Raw genomic sequence first — 16,774 nt, forward strand, 5'->3', positions numbered from 1 at the left:
GGAGCTGCAATAGTACAGGTGGGTGTTTTATGAAGCTGTTTGTAAGTTAAGAATGACTGGTGAACCTTTCTTATGCGCTAAATAATCACCAATGAACATTTCATCATGGTGAAAATAATTTACAAGAAAGGATCACCAGTCATTCATAGTCGCTCTTGACTTACGAACAGCTTTACAAAACGGCCCCCAGTTCTCTCAATCTCATTCGCTAGCCTTGCTTTTCATTCTTATCTTACCTTCCACTCTCCACTTTCCTTTCTTTGCCCCATTATTCTCTGTATCTTTGACTCGCATCTCTACCTCCTTTTTTTGTCAAGACTCTCCCTTTATTCTAATTCTCACACTTCCCCTCTCAAATTTTCCCTTCCCCCTTTCTTTTCCTTGCAATTAGCCACCCCCTACCCCTTCTCTCTCTCAACCCTTCATCACACTCTTGGTTTGTTCAGAATAAGCTCACTGGTTTTTATCTCAACTACAGTATCATCCTCATCTCATTTCTTCTTTGCATCTATCTGTACCATTAATCCCTAGAAAAGGAGACTCGAAAAAGTATTTTCCAAACACTGTTTGGCCCTGTTCAGGTTGCCTGGGTCAAATCAGATCGCTCATTATCCAAATGCTTCTACTTTTTCATTAATTCAGGGGCATTAGACAATGGTTGATTTCAAGTTTGGTGTTGACAATTTGGTGATGGTGTTATGCTAATTTTAACAAAGCACCAAATTTCACTCAATGTTAAAATGTTGTACTGTCAATGCAATTTGCATAATTGTTGTTAACTCACATTTGTTATACTGCTTCCAACACAAGAACCAACACCCAACTTGAAAAAATTTACCATATCAGGGTCCTTGTTTCATAAAGACTTGTTACAATAATGGATGCACAATTTCAGATTTTAACTTTATTGCAGATGTGTTATTGTAATTGGTTTTGTGAAACAAGCTCCAGGTTTGATTGGTATGGGTACTAGGTGGAGTTCCACAAAGCTCGTAATAATTTATGCTGACTAGGGACCTGTTCTTTGTCGGTTACAGAGGCATATTTCCAAGAACACACCACCTGTCGTTTGTTAATGCATTTGAGCAGCTTTACCAAACGGGTCACAAGCCCAGGTATGATTCACAAGAACAAGCCTCTCATCTCAAGCATTGACAATCAACCAAGGACAGACAAAAAGGACCAATCAATTATTTATGTTACAAGCGCAGTGTATTTTTCATAACATATTACATCATAATAGTTATTCACAATACAAGATGGAAGTCTGCAAAGTTGCAACGTTTTCTTCTTTTGTGTACATGTTGCCATGGTTTCGCATAAGGCAGCATTCTAATCGAAGAGACCGAATCCCATGTCGTCATCTGATTCTTCCTCACTCTCCTCCTTCTTCTCTTCCTTCTTTTCTTCCTCTGCTGCTGCGCCTCCACCAGCAGCAGCACCGCCACCACCAGCAGCAGCAACGGCTCCTCCTCCTGAAGGCATCGATGCCAACTTAGATTTGCCTGGGTTGAAATTTGGATGAAAACAAAAAGTAATGCATTAACATTCTGATAAAGTACACCAATCTGTATTAATGGATACTGGTGTGTGGCAAAAACAAGTAACACAATAAGAATAACTTTGTATGTACTTGTACCTTTGGCAACATCAAAATTTTAGAAGGTATACTAAAACCAAACTACCGTAGTTCAATCAAGGGTTGATCAAGAAATTGTTATCATTGATTCAGTTCAATCTCAATTTCATGATGATTTGAACTGTATTTCAGAGATAGGGAGCTGAATTTGAGCTTTACCAACTCAAATTATCACCGGCTCAGAGCTCTCCAAAAATCTGAAATCCATTTAGAAGTGTGCTACTTTTAACTGCCCCAACCAACCATAGGTTCGATGTATTCATTCACTTTGTTATCAAATCAGTCCACATTTTCAGAAACAAAAGAGCTAATCAGAGACAGTCAGCCGAAAGATGGTTAATTTTGTATCATCATGAAATGTGGCTGCAACATTGCAAAGTGCAATAAAAAACAATAGAACTTCATTGAAATTTAATGTACATGTCATATCCATCTAATTCATGATAAAAATATGTGAGTGTGATCTACAAAACAAGTTAAAAATAATGTATGAGAAAAAGAAAAAAGATTTCAGCAATTCAATATTCAAGGTCTTATGCATATTTTAATACTCTGTATTAAAAATAAACAGTAAAACCTGTCTATTAAGGCCATTCATTTAATAAAGGGTTACTGGAGACTGCCGACTGGTGGACTTATAAACATGTTCTAAAATACACATTTCATTCAAATGGGAGACAAGTTTGGTGGCAGCTAAGACAGAATTAACTGTATATGACCTGAACATACATGTATTCCTGAGCCTTTCCCAACATATCAACAATTTAATGCAGACCTCATCTAAGTAAATGTAGTCACTCTTAGTATACCTCATAGCTTAATTCAACAAATAATTTTGATGGAGGGGGGTCTGTTCCTAAGTGTACTGCACAGAGAAAAGTGTGTAAATTTACAAACAGAAAAACTAACCCTCCTCGATTAGATCCTTCACTTTCTTTCCCTCAAGCTCCTTCATTACAATACCAAGCTTGTCCTCGTCAATCTCAACACCGACGCTTGAGAGAACCTTCTTCACATCTCCAGATGAAGGATTGGCTTTGCCGCCAAGGGCGAGTAGGAGGTATGCGGCCACGTAACGCATTCTGCACAACAGAAAACAAAAATCTGTATTATAAGCCACGTTATATGCACAGAATTCTCACTTTGAATACATTTTCAAAATATCTGAACTTTCAACAGCAGAAAAAATGTGAATTTTAAAGGTCAAGTCCACCTCAGAAAAATGTTGATTAGAATCAAAAGAGAAAAATAAGACAAGCATAATGCTGAAAATTTCATCAAAATCGGAAGATAAGTGAGTTATGACATTTTGAAATTTCAATTATTTTTTACAAAATAGATATGCACAATTTAGTCACGTGCAAATGAATCGATGATGTCCCTTACTCATATTTTTATTTTTTTATTGTTTGAATTATAATACATTATTTCAATTTTTTACAAATTTGACAATAAGGACCAACTTGAATGAACCATAAACAATGGTAATTCCACATGTTCAGGGAGAAATCAAACTTTGTTTCACAGGACAATGGGGAGAAAATTATAATATTTCATATAATAAAATACATAAGAAATAGTGATGTCATCAGTTCCCTCATTTGCATACCAACCGGTATGTGCATATTACTGTTTTGTGAAATTAAGCGAAACTTTAAAATGTCATAAATTTCTCATATTACATCCGATTTTGATGAAATTTTCAGCATTATGCTTGTTTGATTTTCCTCTTTTTATTCAAATCAACTTTTTGTTGGGGTGGACTTGTTCATTAAAATTGAACAATCCAAACATCATGGAAAACTATGCATAAGTGTAAATGCTCAGATTTCAAATGATCTATTACTGTACATGTATGCCATGAATCCAAGTTACTAGCTTTTATAGTAACTTGGATTGCAGAGTAACAATTGCAGAGGTGCCCTTCTCAAACTTTTATCTAAACTAGATGGATTTTCCTACAAATTTATGAATTGCCTCAAGAGTTCTTTAATGAGGACTTGTGTACCTTACCCTATTGATACTACGAGTGCTAAGTTTGGAGAACATTGAAGAGTAAAAATTATTAGTAACCACTCTTATTCAATGAATATTCCTCAGTAAAAGTACACCGGCAAAATATAACGATTCATTATCTGAAAAGTGTGACTGTACATTTGACTGAAATGTTTACATGTCGGTCCTTTAAACCACATTCTCAGATTAATCAAACAGACTAATCACAGAGTGTCAGCCGAAAGATGGTGTTGAAATTTTATATCATCATGGAATGTGGAGTGAGGATCCTTAATGGATGCTTTGATCATGGATGGAATTTTTAAAGCAAATGCTAACTTTGACTTTTAACAAAGATCATGTTGGTACTTGAATATGGTATATAATATAGGGTCTAGTCATAGTTTAGAATTACAAAAACAATTGTAAATTAATTCAACCTGGCCTGGTTGCAATACAAAAAACATCCACAGCATTGTGACTAATGGCAACTAAAGGTCATTGGTACTGTCGGGAAAGCACAGGCCTTGTGCACATTCACTTCTCTCCACCTCTCTCTATTCACAGACATCCTCACCAATTAATTTTTTTTCCCATTTTTTTTTAAAGCTAGACCCTATCTACAATATCACCGATTCTGAATTACATTTTTTCCCCCGAATTTTATGCTTATAAATACAGGAGAGAAATTGAATTTCAATGACATTTTTTTTCACAATAAACCAAGGTTAAAAAAAAGAAAAAAAAAAGAAAGTTGTTACACATTCAGAAAAGACCCACTACTACATCTAATGTTAGGCCCAACAGACATTCTCCCACATGCACATCACGCGCCATACATCAATATTAACAAGTAAATCTTTTTCATAATCAAAGAATTGTGCAATGCCAATGTGCACCAAAAAGTGTGTCCTCAATAACATTCAATGCTCAGCTCAGGTAAATAGCTCAGGACAAGGGCAGGCATCGACTAGACTATCGTTAAACCCAAGGGCGGATCCAGGATTTTTCGAAAGGGGGGGGGGGTACACTTCTGTTTTAACAGCATTTTAGTTTACATTTAAATGTGCCTCTCAAAAGCACAGCCGACCCGTGCACCACCCCCCCCCCCCCCCCCCCGATTCCGCCAGGGGAGGTCTAGACTAATTTAAAGGGATGGTCCAGGCTGAAAATATTTATATCTCAATAAATAGAGTAAAATTCAAAAAGCTGAAAATTTCATCAAAATCGGATAACAAATAACGTAGTTATTGAATTTCAAAGTTTATCAATATTTTGTGAAAACAATTATATGCATTGTCATGAATTAGGTGGCGTAGGCTGATGATGTCACATCTCCACTTTCCTTTTTCTGTTATTACAAGAAATCATGTTTATTTTTTTCATACAATACATGTGTAATGATGTGTCTCCATATGTTTATGAAGATATAAGTTGCGGCAATAAATAACTAATGCACTTTGCCAATTGTTTTAGTTCTTGGTAGAAAATTTTTTAATAAACCTAGTTACAAAAGAACAAGTGGGAATATGACATCATCAGCCCACCTAATATTAAATATTCATAAAGACATGCCTAAAAGAACTGTTTCACCGGAGTAATGCAAATCTTTAAATTAAAATTCAATAACTTTGTCTTTATTTGTTAATGTTTGATTTTGATCAAATTTTCAGCATTTTGCTCTGTATATTGTACTTTGAGTTTGAGATATAAATATTTCCAGCCTTGACCATCCCTTTAAGATGAGAATCTAGTACTTTCAACTTAGTAACGTTGGAGGTCAACAAAGTTTTTTAAACTTTATTAAAGATAAAAATTTGACAATCAATCTGCATGTAAAACTAAAAATAAATTTTAGTTTTTGTACCTTTCAGCATTGATTAGCACATCTAAATCAATAAATGGGCCGGGCCTTATTAAGACAAGATGGTGCCTGGATATTCAATTCATAGGAATCAAAAGCAATCATTTACATTATCCGCACTATTCACTATAAAGTTAGGCATACTCTCAGTCTCAAGTCTCACGACTCTCGCCCATTCTATTCATCATTTATTTCAATCCACATTCAGCACGCGGCACATGCCTGCAAATTGCAATCTGCAATTGCAGTCACTCTCAAAATTAAGTCCAATTTATCTCGTGTAAATTCACTACATTACATTCACAATTTTCCTTTATGATTTTCGAAATTTGGTATCTAGTGATATAAATTAACTACATATGTGTTACATCTTTTCTAAAATGGTTTATGTGTCTTACTTTTAAGTCTTTTCGACACGAAACGATGTGCACGCCGAACCCAAATGGAACCCTTAGATTAAAGAGACCGGTGAAACTTCGTCCAATATAGAACTCGGCTCATCACGAGTTCGAACCACCTCGGTACTAATACGTGCATACCACGTGGACACCCACCACAACGGCGCCTATAATAATTGGCTTCACGGGGGGGGGGGGGGCAGTCAAATGTATTGCTATACACATGTGTGACCAAATTATTTCCAGGGGGGTTATACTCACTGAACTAGAAATACACTGTGTGCAAAATAACCCCCTAAAAAGTTGGCGGGCTATTACATTTTACTTGGCCCCTTAACACGGTTGTCGCCGCAAAAGGCCGCGGTTTTGTCACTTTTTCATTCTTTTTTCTTTTTTTGGTTGCCTTTGTTTTTTTCTCATGCCTATTATTGCCATTTTTTTAATTGTTACAACTTTTTATATTTCTTCTATGCCCCCAGGACGGGGCGTCTGAAAGCAAAAATCATTGTCATTGTATAACACTAAGCGTATAGTAAACAAAAGATAACTATTGCATGCCCTCAGTAGGCCTACAATCCGGAAGAACCCGAACACTGTTCAGAACCCGGAAAAAGCCCCCCGGGGGAAAAAGCTTGATGAAAACATACCATACGTTTGGATATGGTCTATAAAAAAAAACTTCGGAAAAAAAAAACATAGGAGCCTACCTAGGGGCCTACATTAGCCGATGGACCACCTGTCTTAAAAAACCACCGTCCTTTTCTAAAAAAAAAAAATAGTGAAACACATAATTGAATTGGTGGAATAGAAGCAGCAGTGGCGAAACGAGCCAGAAGTAAAAAGCTCGGGGCAAAAAATGAAAAATAAATTGCGAGCGAGAAGAGTCCGAGTTTTTACTTATCGAATAATAAGGGTCGAACTACTTTTTGAGTCATACGACTTTTATCACACACAGCATGCATGCGAAACAGCGCATACATGTGTCGCCGATCGAAAGATTGACACTGATACATGTTTGCTTCCCTCTATCGAATTACATTTTTTCAATTTCTATATTTTTATTAGGGTGCCCTAGCTATAAAAAAATATATATTTGGTATCAAATATCAATAGCGGTCCTATGCATAAAAACAACAGAACTAACTATTATGATAAAATATACAAAAATAAATACACATAAGATAAGATAAGATTTTATTTACCTTATCGACCCCCTCTCGGAGTAGGAGAGTAAACAACTTTTTATTATTATTATTAAAAATAATAATAACTCTTAACCTCTCATTATTATAAAACAAAATGTATGAAGAAAGCCCGGGCGATAAGCAAATATAACAGTATAACTTCATATCAGTATAACATTATACAACCTAATGTAAAAGAAAACGTACTATGGTCGTTTATACTAGCCTAATGACTTCGAGCACATACAACTTTGAAACTAATAATAAAAGTCAAATAGAGAAGAAATCGATTGATTTTTGAATGATTAATTGACTGATTCGACATCTGTATATAAAAATAAGCCTACCTTCTAATCATGAAAATTATTGTATTTCCCTTCATAAATTATGTTTCATGTTTAACACGCTATTAGATCACGATATTTATGGTAACATATATATATTTTTTTTCTTCTGAGGATTGGTCACGTCCTCGCGGACTCAAGTGGTATACTGAGCTAGAAAGTTCAGTGAGTGGTACAACTGATTTGTACTATCTATCAATAAATGGTGCAGATCAATGAGTGCACCCAAGCTCCCTATAAGCACCTCCAGGCGCGTAGCCAGGGGGGGCGGTGGGGGTGGTCGCCCCCCCCAAAAAAAAAAAAAAAAACGTCCCCAAAAAGAAAAAAAGGAGGGAAAAAAGAGAGGAGAAAAGGAAAAGGGAAGGGAGGAAAGGGAAAAAAAGGTAGCTTTGTGTTTTTTTTTTCTTTTTATTCTTTTTTTTTTCTCAAAAGAGAAACTCCTTCACTCTTGCTCTAAATTTATATATGAATTTTGCTTCCGCGCTGCGCGCTGTTAAATGACAATACTGAAGTTCTCCATTGTTTCCCAACACTGTTTTTCCACCTCAGCTATATGTGTTTCTTGCCAGTTAAAATTCAAATGTATACATTGGGGCATGGAATTAGAGTAAGGTAAGCCGAAGTATATGAAGTTATCTTTTTTTTAATTGATAGCACAACTTCTGTTCGGGTTGGCTCCGGGCGTGTAAAATCTTTATATCAATTTCTGCCGTCACCTCCATAAAGTCAACTTCTCCCGCTTTTCAGCTCATTACTAAACAACCATAATTTCGGGGCAAACAGGTTCCTAATTTTAAAAGAGGAAGGTATAAAATTCGTGTCGTATTAAATAAAAAAGTACAATATTTTTTAAATTCTATTAAACTTCATGTCATTTCCCTGCACATTCATCTCCTGTCCTGTTTTGCGCCCTCAGTTTGAAATTTTGAATGACACTTAAGTTTCTTTATAATTCAAAATGAAGCGCTTCTGGATAAGTCAAAGAAATTAGGCATCCTTTTTTATCATGATAATTTCAATATAAATCACAGAAGTTTCAACTTTTGGCGCACTATTTTCCTTGTAATGAAGTTCAATAATCTTAGAAAATCAATTGAATTAGAGGCGATGGGGTATTAGAGATATCTGCATTTGATGAAACGTCCGCTCTTTGAAATTCCAGAGTTTCCTTGCTCTGCGCGGGGAGGAATATCTTCCTCCCGGCATATACACTTCTTCTCCTCTGTTTTGCGAGTTAAATATGTGCACTGTCGCTAAATTGTTTGTAATCAAATCTGATCTTTCCAAGGGAAGTATTCAATATATCATTGAGAATACCCTTTTCTCTGGACCCTTTTCATGGCAAAAAAATTGATAAAACGCTTCAGCTTCCGCGCTTCGCGCGGAGTTATTATTATATTAATTTCCTCCATTGTATTCCTTTTTGTGCGTTCACAATCACTTTTGAAAAAAAGGTTCATGAAAACAAGGTTCAAAATCACAATATAGTCAACTGAATTGGAGCTAATCTAGCTACTAGAGACAAGGCTCCTTTTCATTTTAATTTATGAAACACCAAAAGCTTCCCTCCCTGCACCCACCCCTAGGGTGTAAGTGTTGGCACGCTTCGCGTGCATTTACCGCCCCCTCCAAAATGAAATCCTGGCTACGCGGTTGAGCACCTCAAAGTTGGACCCTCTATATATATACGGCATAATCGATGTCAACTTAATTACATGTGAATGGCGTTGAAATCATGTGAAAAATGTACCCATAAAGTTCCCCGTAAAGTTCGTATAAAATGGTGTATAAGCGGGCGTATAAGCTTAATTCACAATCCACCCCTATGCAAATGTAACTAGTTTTTAAAAAAAACTCTTTTTCATGAAAGTCGACGCCGCCATGGCAAAATATTCAACTTTTTTGACACGCCTTATGCATCATGGTACCATCATACCAGTCCATGACGAGTATTCTTTTAGTATTAATTTGAGTCTTGATGAAAAAGAGCCGTAGGCCTATATAGTTTACTGATGGAGCAATTCGCAGTCCTCATCGTCGTGTGTATTATGATGGTATATCCTTTAGCTTTTGTTGCCTTTCATTACCCTGTGGAAACGAAAACATACATACACATACATATACACATAAAGAATAAAGGTTTTCAGAAATAAATATCACAATCTGACATTAGGAGCTAAATCTCTTCTTTGATGTGACACCAAATACAAAAACATTTCTCGCATGACATAATATATTTGGGAATTAACTGGAAAGACGTTCATGTTGGAAGCAGTTAATATTTAAAAGGATTTAAAGCGATGATGTATAATTGTGATAAAGTATAGAATATTTACTAATAATAAAAAGAGTGTAATGCCCTCAACACCACAAGACACTATTAATGGAGTAAAAGAAAGTAAAATTGAAGAAAGGAAATACACCGAACTCTCTGGAGCAGGTTTTCTTGAAGTCAACAAATTAAAGATCAAAACAGCTTATTTTGCACCACGTGCATAAAATCTATCACAATAGATCGAATCATTACATTGGATCAAACTTTAATCTAGTTACCGAATTACACTTATACAAGAAACAGCCATTTCAACTTTTGCTTACCAGAAAGGTAGTATTGGTAACTTATTTTATTAAAATGCTATAAAACATTGGAATTCCCTTCCCAATGATATTTATTTATTTATTTATTTATTGATATATTCATATTCCACAATCATCAAAGTACATTTATAATAAATCATTTTAACAATGAAAAAATGCATAACACATGCAGGATTGAAACGTAGCAATGAAATGAAAAAAGTGGAGGGGCCTACTAAAAAGCAAAGCTTGTAAAATGTAGACCCCCTATCAAAATTTTATACAGGGGTAATATGATTTAAGTAGAGTAAAATAATCAGCAAAATTCTATAAAATTATATAGATATAAACACTGTAACACAAATGTATTTACACTATATACAAAATTAAATATTGACTTTAAAATAATCAATACTACCGTGGGTAAGTATGAGGTTCACAAAATATTTGATTGAATCAATAAGAATTCAGAATAAATTTTTTGATGAGTAATTTAAATCGGTTTAGATTAGCTGCCTCTTCTATTAGCCTACTCTGTCCAGAGAATTCCAGAGTTTTGGTCCTGTGAAAAATACAGTTTTGCTAGAAAATACTGTTCTACTTTTGGGTAAGTGATAGTCATTTGAATGTCTCGTATTATATGAATGTAAAGTATTGTTTCTCATAAATTTCTTTTGTAGGACATTAGGTACACTATTTCTATCTAGCTGATACATGAATTGGAATAGTTGCAAGCGGTACAAAGGAAATATGAAACTTTTTGCATTTTAAGAGGAAATTGAAAGAATATCCTTCATGAGAGTCAAAGAGAAGATGCAAATGATACGGTTGATTTAGCCTGAATACTGACCACGTTCTTTTCTCTTCTCTACCAAGTATTATTATTTATTTTACATAGTTTGATTGAAGCTTCGATATGTCCTTTCTTCTATTCTTTCTATTTCTTTTATCCTCTCTTCCTTCTATTCTCCTCTTCGTGTTGTTAATGTTGTCGCCGTTTTTGCTGTTGTTCTTCTTTTTATTATTTTTCCTCCTCATCATTTTCTTCCGTCTCCTCCTCCTCCTCCCCTTTCTTCTTCTATTCCTCCTCCTTCTTCCAGTGGCGTAGCTACGGGGGGGCCTGGGGGGGCACGTGCCCCCCCTGAGATTTGGTGTGCCCCCCCAGGTGCCCCCCCTGAAAAAAATTGGCAGAGCAAAAAAAAAGGGAGAAAGAAGAAAAGAAAAAAGGAAAAGAAGAAGAAAAAAAGAAGAGGAAAATAAGAGGAGGAAGACGAGTGAATAAAATAATATGAAGGGAAGACTTGCAAAAAAAAAATCTTTCATGTTAAAACTTTTGCTTGCGCTTCGCGCCAGAATTGCCTGTTCGATGAGATTCATATCCTGCTCAATAGGCTGATATGGAGCAAGTTTTGAAGTCAATATACAAAAAATATTTTTGCTCGGACATCGAGCTTTCATCATTTTTTTTTTATTAACAAATTTAAGTGCTCTAGCTGTAAAATGTCCCTTTTATATTCTACATATCAGCATTTTTAAGCTCACGCTGCGTGGTCAAATTTTTGCCAAGTTCCTATAATTGTGTACGTGTATTCCATAATGTTCCATTAAACAAACGTATTCAGAAATGTACTTAAATTACCCAGTTTCACATCAGAATATCAATAATTGTCTGCTCACACTTCACGATCGCATTATTAATGATACCCAATTAACTATATCCTATTCATGATTTACAAAATATGAATAGAGTGTCCCGCTTTTAGGTCTAAAATCTCAATATTCTTCCTCTCGCGCTTCGCGCTCGCATCAATTGTTCAGTTACATACCTATCCCATTTATTAATACAAAAAGTGCTAAGAATGACAATTTTTTAGGTCGGAATGTCAAAAAAATTTGCTCGCGCTTCGCGCTCGCATTATTGAAATATATACCGTCTTCGTGGGTAACTGTAAGCAGTCCTTAACAGGTCCCTATTCGATTACATGCTAGAACAGTTAATAAAAATTTATGCTCGCGCTTGGCGTTCGCAGTAACCATCCAGTTACATACGAATCTTGTTCAGGATCACACATAACATTGCCCAGAATATTAAATTTTCAGGACAAAATACATGAAAGTAAAAAAAAAAAATCGCTCGCGCTTCGCGCTCGCACTTTTTATAAGGCTTATGAGATTATTTCATGTTTATAAATGTTGTTTTATAAGAATAAAACTAAGAAGTGACTGATCGGGGGAATTATAGGTGAAGATAATTTCGGGCCCCGTCCCCTATTTATGGCGAAAGTCGGATCCGCCCTTGTAACACATACACACACAACAGAAAAAATGGTGCCCCCCCTGAAAAAGCAAGGACCCCCCAGTGCCCCCCCAGGATAAAAATCATAGCTACGCCACTGCCTTCTTCTCCTTCTTTTCTTACGTCTGCTGTACTGGGAGTGTTTCATCAACATTTTTGTCCGACATGTTGTCAGATCTGAAAACTTTCTTTGATGTTGATTGGCTAAGAAGCACATTGTCGGATAAAATGGGATTTGTCGGATAAAACGTCTGACGAGTCCTTTCATGAAACGCTGATGAGAATTCAATTCTAATCTTTACACCCGTCCAGCACCCGTCTAACTCTTAGTCTTACACCATCTAAACACTGAGATATAGATAGGGGCGGATTCTCCCCCTGGCCCTGGCCGCGGCCCGCCCTAGCTAGCTGTATGATCGAGTATCGCCGCCTAGCCCATTGCAATTGCAAGCATCATCAAGACCCACGAATCATTAAGAAAGACTAACTTAGAATCTAGATCTAGCTACTTTAACGGTCATGATCATCTCGGCTTTAATACTGTTAGTATTAGAGTGACTATTATATTCTCAGTCGGTTGATGGAGCCTGTTTCTCCACACAATAATTAATTATCTTTCGGAGTTTTGCATCCCCCACGGCCCGGCCAGCCAAGGACGCAGCCACCCACCCGGCAACCCGGGCCCCAGCCGAAGCCTACTCTTGTGAAAATCGTCTCGAAGCTAAGCCAAGCGGCTCGAGTCAGACGTCAGCTCAAGCTTCAGCTCAGCCCAGTTCAGATTTCAGTCTCTTCATTGGTTGGAAAAGGACAGATCAGAATCATCACATTTGTGTGAGTTGTTAGAACATTTCTAACTATTATTTCTTGCATTTGATTTCATCACTTTCTCTAACGTTTATTTAGATCTTCTATTAGAAATAGAAGATCTAAATAAACGTTAGAGAAAGTGATGTCTAATGATCTGACTGTTACTGAAATACTGTTGTTGGGGTGAGCATTATTAAATTTGTTTGTGCACATTTAAAAATTTATCAATATCATGAATGATGAAGTTGTTATTCAATCAAAAATATTTCGCATTTAAATATAATACCAAACGGAAGGGAAGAACCTAGAGTAAAAATCGCTTGACAGAATGATAAATAGGTCAAGGAACTTAGGTCAAGGGTTCCGCTGGTATCGCGATCTTAAATTTCCATGTCGATCGACTAGTGCGTGTTCGGCCTCGGCTGAAAAGGTGTCAGAAAAAGTGTGACCTTAATTAATTTGCACACAGTTGTCTTCCAAAGCTTTAGAAAAGAAATCAAGCAGCCAAGGTTAAGATAATTGTATCGGATTGAGGTGAAAATGCCATAAAATCGGTTGGTATTACATTTTACTAACTTGCTTGGAGACCTCAGTCTTCTTGCAAAATTGCATTTAAATGCCTGTTGAGAACTTCAGATTTTCTCTGAACGGACACAAAAGATTCTTTGCCAATATTTTCTAATCTTCAAGAAAATTACTCACCTGGGTAATTTTTGCTTTTGCTCAATTTCAGACATGCGGCTGTGCGCAAAATAAGGTAACGCACAAAATATGGTCACACCACCATTCAATTAAAAGATAGGCTAAGCCAATAAGGCAACTATCAGATGCTTACCAAATTACCATTCTTTTCCAGAATTTGTTTGAGAATTTGAAGTTCCGGGGGGGGGGGGGGGGTGGGGGGGGGAATTGTCATTGCCATTGAGCTGTGCCGTAGACAGCATCCGTGAGAAAAAAAAGGGAAATAGACGTAAGGGTTGTTTTTTGCAGGTAGGCATGGAAGGTGAACAGAATGTCAAATCTGCCAAAACTTACAAAAAAAAGACCCACTAAGTCACAATGGCCTTAAATGCGAATAGCATGATTTTCAAATCTGGGATTTTTGCCCCAAATCGGGCCCAAAATCTGCGTTTAGTGTCCTAGCTGCTTGCCCTTATCCTTGTGTAGGGTGCCTTTTTCAGGACAATTCTTGCGACTCTTCAATGGCCGTGACCCCCCGCGGGAAAAATTCTGACATTTTTCTATAGGTAAGTGGAGCCAACATAGATCTCCCGGACCGGGCCAGTTTTTATAGTCAGACGGGGGTATGTGGCTGAGATCTCTGAACCAATACCATGGGTTCTTTTGCTGTAATTAATAGGCATCCCTGGGCATATCTTGGGATTTTTGTGAAAGATGAACTAATGTGAAAGGATTTTGAACTTTACATTTTTTAGCTGTAATAGTTTGGATAATGGGTATGTGCCGCGGAGGGGACCCCATTTTTACACTCAAATTTCCGTTCCAGGGCATACCATATCCTCCTCCAAAATGGCTAGGTGCTAAAGAAAACCTGTTTAGAGGCATTCGAGTTTTCCTTCCGTCGCGCTCCACATTGGATAATGGCGCAACAACCATCTTCCCTCATGCCCATCATGCCCAGTGCATGTGTGTGCGAGAAACACTGTCGATAAGCTGAGAGCTCCGCGGAGGAGCACTACTACATGTCTGCACGTCAGTGAATATACTTTTGGGCATGAGTTCGGATGGTATCGGCACATTAGTAGGCACCGTCCGAAGGCAAAACAAAACATGTATTTTTCATCAACATTTACCAAAATACAGTTCCAGGGACCCATAATTTTTTCATGTCTATTAGTTCCAGGGCATCATATTTACATAAAAATTTAGCTTCAGTGCCATGTTTTTGCAACATTTCAAGAAGTTCCAGGGACCCCCACTTTCATGACGAGCTGTTTTGGGGCCCCCTAATTTTGACTTGCCAGTGGCACATACCTACCACATATTACGTTGAGTGCTCTGAACATCCCAAATAGAACAAATATAGTACTACCCCCCAAAAAAAAAAGAATATTTGGTAGGCCCATTTTGTACATTGATTTATGTACTATGTGGTATTCAGTAAATTTATTTGATTTATTTGTTGTTGACTAATTAAGCAGATTTTTTTTTGGACATTCAAGAGGAATATAAACCAGGAAAGTTCACATTGCAGCTGTGCTGTGTTCAATTTGCCACAATAATATTGAAGATAAATAATAGTTGTGGTAATGATCTCAAAAGGAGTTCAAACATAATCTAATAAACATTACCACCCAAGTTTTTGTGGCTTTGGAAGAAAATGTGTAATTGATGAGGAATGAGTATAATAAGCACAGAATTCAAGATCATTTGTGGTAACAATCTCAAAATGAGTTCATGTTTGCTTTTCTGTGTTAGTGATCATCAAAATCAGACCTTGAATGTCACCAGTGTTAGGAACAGGTAATTTGGGGTTTGGGAGGCACTTTCTTTCAATAATTTTTTAAGGGCAGCAAGGCAAGTTTATAGAGGGTCACCAAGGCCAATCGCCCAAAATATGAAAGGGCAAAAGCTTTTTATACACCCAGACGGGACGTATTATGGTATCATGCTCGTTGTCCGTCCGTCCATTAACTTTTCCTTGTAAACGCGATAACTTCAGTTTGACTTAACCTAGGCTCATATAATTTGGTGTGTATGATACTAGCATGGATCCCAGGAAGCCTATTGATTTTGAGGTCAAAAGGTCAAGATCACAGTGACATTTTCATCTTGCCCTTCTGCAGTCCTTGTAAACGCGATAACTTCAGTTAAACTTATTCCTAGGCTCATAACATTTGGTGTGCATGATACTAGGCATGGATCCCATAAAGCCTATTGATTTTGAGGTCAAGAGGTCAAAGATTGTTTGTTTGTTTGTTTATTTATTTTCTGATTATTAACAAAAAACACAATACATAAATATATATAACATAAATAAATAAATAACATAAATGGCATTAATAGAAATAAACAAAATTAATTGCAAATATGTTGAGATAAAATTAATAAAATAATCGAAAGGATTGCCCATTGCCCAATCGAAAGGATTGTTCTTCCATGGGTTCCATAATAAAGTAATTAAGATCAAGGTCACAGTGACAGATTTTCATCTTACCCTAGATGCAGTCCTTGTAAATGCGAAAACTTCAGTTTAACGTAACCTAGGCTCATATAATTTGGTGTATGATACTAGCATGGATCCAAGGAAGCCTATTGATTTTGAGGTCAAAGGTCAAGATCACAGTGACGGGGCCTTTTATTCATCTTACCCTTCTGAAGTCCTGGTTAAAGCAATAACTTTAGTTGAACTTAACCTAGACTCACATAATTTGGTGTGTATAATACTAGTATGGATCTCAGGAAGCCAATTTATTTTTAGGTCAAAAGGTCAAAGGTCAAGTTCACATTGACATGTTTTTATCATACTGTAGGGGAAGGTGGGGTAAGTTGAGCATAGGGGCAAGTTGAGCCACCACCCCCAGGCCAATAATGAATGAGTCAGACGAAATGGTGGTGTCATGTATTGATGACCCATTACATAACCCTTAACCCCACCACATTGTTTTCAACTTTGAAACAAAAAGTACTTTTTTAGAGGGAAAATACA

General features: G+C 36.7%; 2 protein-coding genes across 2 annotated transcripts in view; one reads left to right on the top strand and one right to left on the bottom strand.

The window, feature by feature from the left end:
* Positions 1 to 1,190: 1,190 nt before the first annotated feature.
* Positions 1,191 to 6,024, bottom strand: LOC129274636 (large ribosomal subunit protein P2-like). Its single transcript, XM_054911414.2, has 3 exons — positions 5,897 to 6,024; positions 2,549 to 2,721; positions 1,191 to 1,505 (listed from the first exon to the last, which is right to left on the bottom strand). Exons 2-3 carry the CDS (start codon positions 2,718 to 2,720, stop codon positions 1,333 to 1,335), a joined length of 345 nt encoding a protein of 114 aa, XP_054767389.1. The 5' UTR covers position 2,721; positions 5,897 to 6,024; the 3' UTR covers positions 1,191 to 1,332.
* Positions 6,025 to 12,707: 6,683 nt separating this feature from the next.
* LOC129254683 (voltage-gated hydrogen channel 1-like) overlaps positions 12,708 to 16,774 on the top strand; it is a 28,638-nt gene continuing 24,571 nt past the window's right edge. The window contains exon 1 of the mRNA XM_064111358.1: positions 12,708 to 13,128. The gene's annotated coding sequence lies outside the window, so the exon portion shown is untranslated. The remainder of the gene's footprint in view (positions 13,129 to 16,774) is intronic.

This window comes from Lytechinus pictus, chromosome 2 (assembly GCF_037042905.1).
Source record: "Lytechinus pictus isolate F3 Inbred chromosome 2, Lp3.0, whole genome shotgun sequence".
In the NCBI taxonomy this organism is placed as follows: Eukaryota; Metazoa; Echinodermata; class Echinoidea; order Temnopleuroida; family Toxopneustidae; genus Lytechinus; species Lytechinus pictus.